Raw genomic sequence first — 9,408 nt, 5'->3', positions numbered from 1 at the left:
CCTCCTCTTCCTCCTCCTCCTCCTCCTCCTCCTCCTCCTCCTCCTCTTCCTCCTCCTTCCTTCTCCTTCTCCTCTTCCTCCTCCTCTTCTTCCCCCTCCTCCTCTCCCTCCCCCTTCCCCTCCTCCTCCTTCTTCACATCCCTCACTTTAGAGTACTTACTCTCAGAATGACCCATAGTCCCTCACTCAAGGATTGCCCTTCTTTTAGACGTGCTGGCAAGTGCTTAAGGTCAGAAAGAAGCAGTCACTTCTCCCCTCTTGGCTGGGAACCCTCTAGGAGTTCTGCTGTGAGATGAACTGAGAGAGCAGGGGCCATGTGGCTCATAGTCAGAAGCAAGCAGCCTCCTGCAGTCAGGCTGAGTTCTGTCTGTTCTTCTCTGATCTAAACATTGCCAACATGGTTCTGGTGTGTTTCCTGTTTCCTGCTTACCTCACATGTGCTCCAAGAAGTGCCCAACCCTTTGTGGTAGCCACAGATAAAGGAAAAGTGTCAACCTCAAGGCCCTCCTAAGGACTGTCTGGGCTACCTGGCCTGGTAGATCATCTACAAGCCTAGTCCCAGGAAATGCTGGCATGTTCTTCCAGATACTGAGTTGCAGGGTCTGTGTGACTAACTGCCTGCATTTGTCGTAGCCCCAGCTTCTCCCCCAACAACCTTCTTTCCTGAATAGGCTTTTGAAGAACACGTTATACTTAACAGCATGATTACAAGGAACAATGGCTTTGTCACCCTTTTGGCTGAAGTCTGGAGATGCATAGAAAACACATAACCTTCTTCCAGCCCCAGGGCTTGTGGTCTGATCCTCTGCAGCTTTGGGGCTCCCCATCCCTGAAGGAAGCTCTGTTTGATTACCTCTCATGTTTTCCTTCTGGTTTGAGATGCTGCAAATGCAGTAAGAAATTACCCAGACTACTTGGCTTTGAAAATTGACTTAAGTCAATTTTGTTTCTTGGTGGACTCTAAATCCCTCAGCTGATTCCTGAAGTAGGCAGTAGGAGTTCTGATTTTACAGGCAAGAAACCTGAAGGTCCTACACACAACAACTGGCCTCGGGTCTGAGCACAGGCCCCACATCAGAGAACAGCAGACCTCAGTGAACTCAGGGACTGCCACACACACCTGCTCCATTCCTTTGCAGAGTCAACTGTACAGAGGCCCATGGGACCAATGCTTCCTGTCTGCTGTCAGCAACTGTGGATGTTATACACCCCAGCATTATTAAATACTTGAGTTATAACATCATATGGCTGGAAGGGATCTTAAGAGGTTTCCTAGGAGTTGCAGGCAAATATTTGTCTGCTTTTCTCTTTAGAATGTCTAGGGATGGAGGCATTCCTTCCTGAAACTGTACATGGACAGGAGATGGACGGTGAAGCAATGCTTTTGTTAGGGGAGGCATCGGAGAGGGGTAGTACGGAACCTGTGAAGTCCATTTGAGGTTTTCTTTGCCCTCCAGGGTAGTAACCATATCTACCAAAGGAACCTAAGGCAACTGCTGTTACCCATGCCTGGATTTTCCTGTTCACTGTCCTGCAGGGCCATGCTGTCATCTCGGGGCTGAATTTGTGCCAAGCACTAGCTAGATTCTAAACTGCCTCTTCCTTAATTACCATATCCAAACCACCACCAATCAGATGAGTTCCTCTATCCCCATTGAAGTGATAACCATGTCTGATTGAAATTAACACCATGTTCTTTTTTATTTTGTTGTAGGTGACCACATTTTTAAAAATTGTGTTTTGAAGGAAGTGCCCCATAGGTAAAGGAAAGATGCTAAAGATTCTAGGAAACTCAGACAGAGGCAGAGCCCTGTTCCATGCCCTCGCTTGACTGCCTCTTGCTTGCACACATAGTATCTGCTGGACAGGTGACTGGCCACCTGAGCTAGGGAGAAGGGCTGTGAGGTATAGTGTGTGTCCACAACCCTCAGCTCCGAGCCTGCCAGAGAAAAATCCAACTTCCCAGCCTTTATCTTGTATGTCTCTGGGAAGATAGAGCTGGTTCAGGGGAGATGGTATTAGAATACTGTGGATTTGCCCCAGACTGCAAGGGTCCTTACGACACCCCTACTGAGAGCCAGTCAGCTCCCTCTGATTGCACAACCAGGCACCCTGTTTGAGTGGGAAATAAGGGACTACAAGATGGATGTAGAAGTGGAGGCTGTGTGTGTACACATGTGTGTGCATGTGTCCGTGTCCGTGTGTGTGTGTGTGTGTGTGTGTGTGTGTGTTATATGTCTGTATATCTCTATAGGTGTGTGTGTAAGTCCATCCAGGTACTTCTATAGCATATGGAAAGTATAAATGCTTTTAGTTGACAAACTGACAGAACACTGCTCTTGTGTTTATATCTTTCTTGAGTCAAACCTTTGTTGGATGAGTGTCTCTGTGCCTTCCTCCTGTGGTTACCATAAAATCTGTGATGCATCTTATGGATGTGTCCCATCCCGGCTTGCTTTTCCTCTAACTCCTTTTCCTAATCAGTTCTCTGAAAGGCACTTAGCTCAGAGTTCCAGCCACAGTGAGAGTCCAACAGCTTGTATGGGGGAAAATATCAGTTAGTCGATTGAAGAGATTTCCTTAGCTGCCCCAAAAGCTCCACCTCAGGGGAACAGAGTTGTCTTTGGGGGTTTTAGTTGTTTTGTTGTTGTTTAGTTTTATTCTGTTGATTAACTACGGGTCTGGTTTCTGCTCATAAGGACAGTCTGTGTCTTATTCCTTGGTGGCAGGCTGCTCTGAACTTGCCACTGTTCCTTTTCAGTTTTCCTACCTGGAGAAGCTGCTTTTGGTCCATGGAGCCTGGAGCTACAACCGGGTGACCAAGTGCATTCTGTACTGTTTCTACAAGAATGTGGTCCTCTACATCATTGAGGTAAGGAGCAGGGGCATCTCACCCTAAAGGAGGCGGGTCTCTGCAGAGAACATCTGCGTAGACATTGAATCCTTCTTAAGGAAGGGTGTTGGTAATGGGAAAGTAAAGCTACTGTTGGGTCTTATGAGAATCTGTGTTGTGTAGCCTCCTTTTAGCTGGCTGAACCATGAAGCTTGTAATAAGTGACATGGCTGGGTGCAGTCTTTCTTCCCTACCCTCCCGAAATCCCCCACCCCAGTCCTGATCCTCTTCCTTACCACTGCTGTGTCAATGGTGGCAGAGAATGCCCCGTCACTCTCTCCTTCATCTTGCTAAAAGCAGAACAAGACCAGTGTGGTCAGTGCCAGGAAACAGAGGTGGCCATCTTTCTGGGTGCCTCTAAGACATTTTTGGACAACCTGTCCCCTGTCCACCACCACCACCACCCCACCCCGGCATGAAGGGCCTGATTCCCTGCTGCATTTGTCATGGAATCTGTTGTTTCCTGAACATGTTCTCTCTACCCCTTGGATGCTAGGGCGCATGTGGCAAAGGGGTGGACATGAGAGGGACATTTAGTAGGACACTGATAGGATTGTTTAAAATGTCACGTTGTGTGACCTAACTTTTGGCTACTTTGTGGGTTCTTTCTTCTTTCACCCTTCTTTGCCCTTCTTCTTCCACACTATCAACCCCCTAAGACTGCTAGGTAGGAGAGAAAAAAAGAATGGGGGGGGGTGAGGACTTCTTGGTAGACTACTTCCTGCTGATTAGGGATGTTGAGTGCCAAGTTTGATCTCCATCAGAATATCAAATTACTTCTTCTTTTAGTCTTTTTTTTTCGCATAACCACTTGACAAACCTCAACCAACAGCATCCAACAAACCAACTGGCCAGCTTCTGTCAAGGCTCTAGCATTTATTTAGCTTCTGAAAAGTTACCAGAATTCCAAACGTCACAAATTTCAGAAACCGTTAGCAGCTGGCGAATTCACACCCCTGTTAAAGCACGAGACAAACCATAGTTGGTTGCTGTGGACAATCTGAAACAGCCCCACATCCCACACCTGGGATAAAATGAGGACATATTCCCATGATAGTTCTGTTTTTTTAAAGAAACCAAATTTCTCACTCCAACATTGAGTTCACGTCCTGTTGCCTTTGTCTTGGTTAGGTTCCTAGTGCTGGGGTGGAATGCTGATTAAAAGCAACTTGGGAAGGCAAAGATTAGTTCAGTTTAGTTATAGTTCCATCGCTGAAGGCAGGGTTGCTTACTGGCTGGCTCCCCATGGCTTGCTCTGTCTGTTTCCTTGTATCCCTCGAGACTACCTGCCCATGGTAGAATCACCCAGTGAGCGGGACACTCCCTCAACTATCAGTCAAGCAAAGGCCATGCAGACTTGCCTGTCGGCCAATCCGATGAAGGCATTTTCTCAATTGAGGTTTCCCTTCCCACAAGCTGACAAAAACTAGCCGGCTCAGTCCTATAGTTTTCCAAGATGCTAATTTATTTATGAGGAAACCGCGTGCTTGTTAGAGGGTAAGGGCCTGAAAGCGGAGGAGGCTCTTTAGGTTTGGTCTTTGTTAATTTCCTTTCTGAGATACAGCTCTGCTGTGAAAGTGTGTCTTTAAGTCTATCTTGACACTAAATTGTCAAGAGTATTTAGAAGAGAGGAAGGCTAGGGATGTGGCCCTGTGGTAGATCACTTGCTTATCATGTACACACTCTGGCCTCGGTCCCCAGTATTAATACTATATAATAGTAACAGCAGTGAGAGATGGGGGTGGGAGAGAGGAAGCATGCGTTGAACTTGGGCACTGTTAGAAAAGATGATAAAGAGAGGGTGGAGCATGCCTGTAATCCCAGCACTTGGAAGGTAGACACAGAAGGGTGAGGATTTCACAGTCAGCCCCAGCTACACAATGAGCTCAGATCAGCTTGGGCTACATGAGTTCTTGTCTAAAAGGAAGAGGAGAAAGAAGAGGAAGAGAAGGCAGAAGACATGGGAGTCAGTCTTTGGAGCAATCAAAATCAATGTTGTCTGAATTTTAATATCTCATTTTATTGTGGTGTGAATTTTCAACTGAGAAAAGAATAATAAAATAATAAAAATAATGACTAGGAAGAAACTTAACTTTTCCCAGTGTTGTGACTAATTACTGCTTTATCAGCTTGACAATTCTTTCCGAATGAACCCTCCAGGTCTCACATACAGGTTGATGCCACTTGTCTGGTGAGGACACTAGGAAAGAGGGTGCCCCCAAGCTGTGCAGGTTGTCCACAGCACGTGGCTGCCCAGCCATAGGCATCAGTCAGGCTGAAACAGCGTCTGTGTGTCTGTGTCCTCCAGGCCCACCTGAAAACAGTCTTTTGCTGGTTTGCATAAAGGGTGGTTGCTTTGTTTCTTTGACACTCTGTGCTCCCTGGCTCTGGCTGATGCTGCATAGAAGATAGCTGTCCTAGTTGACCCAGTAGCTTCCCAAGTGCTGGGAGCACCTCTGATTCTTCAAAGATTCTCACAAGTGATCAGAAGAGACCTGGTGAACATCCTACAGCCTGGCCTATTCTTCTTACCCTAAACCCTGTGACAGAGGTCCTGTCTGCTCACAGTGAACAGCAACTATTGTTGTTTCTTTTCTTTTTTTCTTTTTATTTTATTTTTATTATTTTGCTATCATCATAGCTGTAGTACTTAAAAACTGTTTTACAATAGCAAGTTTATCTAAGGATAGCTGAAAAAAATATTAGAAGGGGACATTATGATGTCCCTCATCGTTAACAAATTGACACTACTGCCTAAACTATAATTTCCCTTATAATGATTTTGCTTTTGGAAGTGTATGTTAATGCATGATATATTAAAGTTACATTTTTGTAACTGAAACACTTACCTGAGGTTTCTGCATATGACTCAGGTGTCCTATTGTTGTTTCTTAAGAAAGAAAGTCTTCCTCATACATAGCAGGACCTGGGGGTATTTGCAGATGTAATTATCATATGATTCAGGGTAGGTAGGTCCAGAGCCCTGCAGATGTTGGTGCAGCTCATTTTGCCATCACTGCCTTCCCTCTTCTCTCATTTTTTTTTTTTTTACGGTTCCCTAGTGGAGCTTAGACATGTCTGCCTCTCTCCCGCCAGCTGCCAGCTTTTGCCTTTTTTCTCCTTGCACACGAGATAGGAGTCACTCCTTAGTGTCACTTGAGGTCACAGATAGCACACGGGCAGCATGAGGGGAGCTGGGAGCCTATCATCATCCCAGGCTTCCCATCACCCTATCCCTTTAGCTGTTGGCTTTGCACAGCATCCTTATAATCTGGTTTTCCTCACCATCAGCAGATTGCTGATAGTCTAGACTTCTTATCAAAACATTCTACGTGGGGCTCCCAGAGCAGCCCTCGGGGGCCCTTCTTAGTCATTTATACCTACTATCTTCTTGGTCGTTTATATCTACTATCTTCCTATTTTTTCTTTGCTTCAAGTGGGCTAAAGCTAAGCAGAGCAGCCTTTTAGTCTGTCTTTAAGTGCTGCTTGCAGTGAGACCCCTGACAGTGCTGAACGAGGGCCCCAAATGAGTAGTCGCAGCTAGGAGTTGCTAAACAGTCCTCTGGAAAGTCCCTTCCACACATTCCTTAGATAAGTTTTTTTTTTGTTTTTTGTTTTTTGTTTTTTGTTTTTTTTAGTTAAAAGGCTCCATGAGTCTCTCTCCATTTCTAGTTAGGATTTCTAGGAGGTTCCAACTTGGAAACCAAGAGAACAAAAACCCTTGACTGGATCATAGTCACAGCGTCCATCCAGTTAATGTCTGATGGTTCCAGACTTCTGAGCTGGCCCCGGCATGTGCTCCATATGTAACATTCAGAATAGAGAGGTACTGTTTGCATGTTATTTTAGTGTATTTTGAACTGCAAGATCAAAAGTTTTTGTAGAATAGTTTATTCATTTGCAAAAAAAGATACTAAAGGTAAGGTTATAATTGTTGATTTAAGTGAGAACAAACTAAGCATGCTACTGTGTGACTTGAGGGGTTTCCTATGACTCACAGAGGAACCTTGATAATAGTAACATGTACCGGTCTCAAATGCCCTCTGATGTACATGTGACTCCCAGACATTTAAAAATATAGTCGAAGAGCAATTTGCATAACATGCATATGCATATGAACACGCACTCTGTGACCTAGCCATTTTTATGAGGATTATATATATTATCTAGATTTCCAATGAGAACTGCGGCATGGTAGATTATTCCTATTTGGTATACTGTTCCATATAAATGGTTTCTATACAAGGGAAATAGGTAGTATTCTCTCTGCAGTATGGAACACATATTGGAAGTTCCCACACCCCCGCCTTTCCTCTACAGTTAGACATAGATATTTTTTTCTTTCTTAGATAAATGTCATCATGCTATGGAGCATGAGCTACAATTCATGTTTCACTCGAAGGGTCCTTGAGAATCATTGCCCACACCTTCACATGGACCCTGGCTATGCTGTCCCACTGTATGGTCCCCTACAGTCTGTTTAGTCCCTTCCTGTATTGATTGAGCAGCTGTGTCATCTCCAATATCATCTATAAGAAGTTTTGGTGAATAGCAGTGTTTCCTTTCTGGAGGCCATGGGTACTATTCCAAAATACTGTTTGTATAGTTAGCTCATTTCACCACACTGCCTTGAACAGACCACAGGCGTAATGTGAGCACTTCTGCAGAGCGGATTTCTCGTTGCTGTCAGACCTACTAAGAGCTCATTGAATCCACCATATCAAATTTATTGAGAGGCAAAGTGGCTATTCAAGTGATTTAAAAAATTAGGAACAAAACAGTGGTCCTTGTGGCTTCTTAGAGGCCCTGACAGCAGGTGCAACTAAAAACAGGACACATCAGTCACCTCCATTCCTTCCATAGTCCCTCCTTTTAGTACTTTGCCCTTTAGTGACTACTGTGCTTTCTTAGCTGTCTCTTCAGAAGCCAGGATAGGATTCCAGAAACGTACACACGACCAATGACTGGCAGGATAGGTGGTTGGTGTGAAAGAGGTGCTCAGAAACATTGGCAATGAGCCTGTCAATACGCTGCGTGTTCAGGCCCTGCCAGGAACCTGGGATCCTAGTGAGGAGAGGTCACTGAATAGAGACTCTATTCATCTGTCCCTGTGTGGTCTGGGACCCATTCCTCACTGGCTTCATTTTCCGTAGCATCCCTCTCCTTTGTTTTCTGTCAGTACTGTTAAAGTATAGTTAAAATACCGTATGATATGCCCTTAGTACTGTATAGTTCTATTAGTTAAAACTGAATTTTTATTAGAAAAATCTTTTTTTTGAATGTACAACATTGTCTTTATTCAGTTTTCTTTTTTTTAAGTTTTATTGCAACATGATGAGAAAAGTTACATGATTTCAATTTATCTGAATTTGTTAACATTTAAAAACACATTTTAAGTAAATAGAATTAAATCACATTCTTGTTTTCCTTTTGAACCCCAATTCCTCCCAGAGACCCCTCCTTTCAATACCTACAATATCTTTTTTGTCATATTCTTTAAAATTATAAAATATTATAACAATAAAAATGAATATTATAAAAGTTGTTTGCTATAAAACAACAATCAATTTAACAGTCTTATGTAGATGCTTGTCTACTGCAATACTGAAAATACAAATGTTTTTCTCAATATAAATTTTAAATAACTCCAAATGTATTAACTGTATATTTCAAAATAATACATCACTATTAATATTTTCTTAAATGAATGTAAATATATAAAGTGCTTTTGTTTGTTCATTTTGTATTTAGTAGAGCTTAAGATCTTGGCTCTTACTGTGGTAACTTGATACAAGAGTTACAAACGTCAAGCAAAGTCTTCAGTCTCACTCTTTGTTGTTTTCATATAAGCCCCCTCCCAATTTAATTGTCTACATTACTTTTGGGTAAATAAATACTTTTAAAATATGTAAGCTGTTCTGAAAACCATAGTATAGTGTAAAAACATGAAATAAACAATATTACTAATAGAGAGGCTGAGGGAGGAGAAGCAAGATCTCAAGACTATTATGTTGTACACAGCATGACACTGTCACGAACAAACAAGCTGAAAGTGTATATGGATTATATAATATTGGACCTATTTCTCCAATTACCAAATTAGAGAGACCATTGAATGACAATCAACAAATTTCTAATTCCTCATGTTTTTGGATTCCAATTGATTAGGATATGTTGGTAATATTAATTTTCATATTAAGATATTAAGAAAAAGTAATTGTCACTTCCTGTTGTTTTTGTTGTAAGAGGTGGTTCGTATGAATTTGTTTAAAGATTACTTTCTTGCTTCTTCTAGGGTGTAGTTCTGCTCCTAATGTTGATGTTTTCCATCTATTATCCTTTGTAGGGTGGATTTGTGGAAAGATATTGTGTAAATTTTGTTTTGTCGTGGAATATCTTGTTTTCTCCATCTGTGGTAATTGAGAGTTTTGCTGGGTAGAGTAGCCCAGGCTGGCATTTGTGTTCTTGTAAGGTCTGTATGACATCTGCCCAGGATCTTCTAGCTTTCATAGTCT

General features: G+C 42.8%; 1 protein-coding gene across 10 annotated transcripts in view; it reads left to right on the top strand.

The window, feature by feature from the left end:
* The window catches only part of Atp8a2 (ATPase phospholipid transporting 8A2), a 554,904-nt gene that overhangs the window by 335,622 nt on the left and 209,874 nt on the right, over window positions 1-9,408 (top strand). For all 10 annotated transcript variants that reach the window (XR_004116436.1, XM_031362595.1, XM_031362603.1 and 7 more), the window contains one exon: window positions 2,762-2,872. Coding sequence is in view for 9 of the 10 variants with exons in the window: in XM_031362595.1 (XP_031218455.1) it covers window positions 2,762-2,872 (111 nt within the window). In the remaining variant the exon portion in view is untranslated. The remainder of the gene's footprint in view (window positions 1-2,761; window positions 2,873-9,408) is intronic.

This window comes from Mastomys coucha, unplaced genomic scaffold (genome assembly GCF_008632895.1).
Source record: "Mastomys coucha isolate ucsf_1 unplaced genomic scaffold, UCSF_Mcou_1 pScaffold9, whole genome shotgun sequence".
NCBI classification, from domain to species: Eukaryota; Metazoa; Chordata; class Mammalia; order Rodentia; family Muridae; genus Mastomys; species Mastomys coucha.
This window is presented reverse-complemented; position numbering and strand designations above follow the sequence as displayed.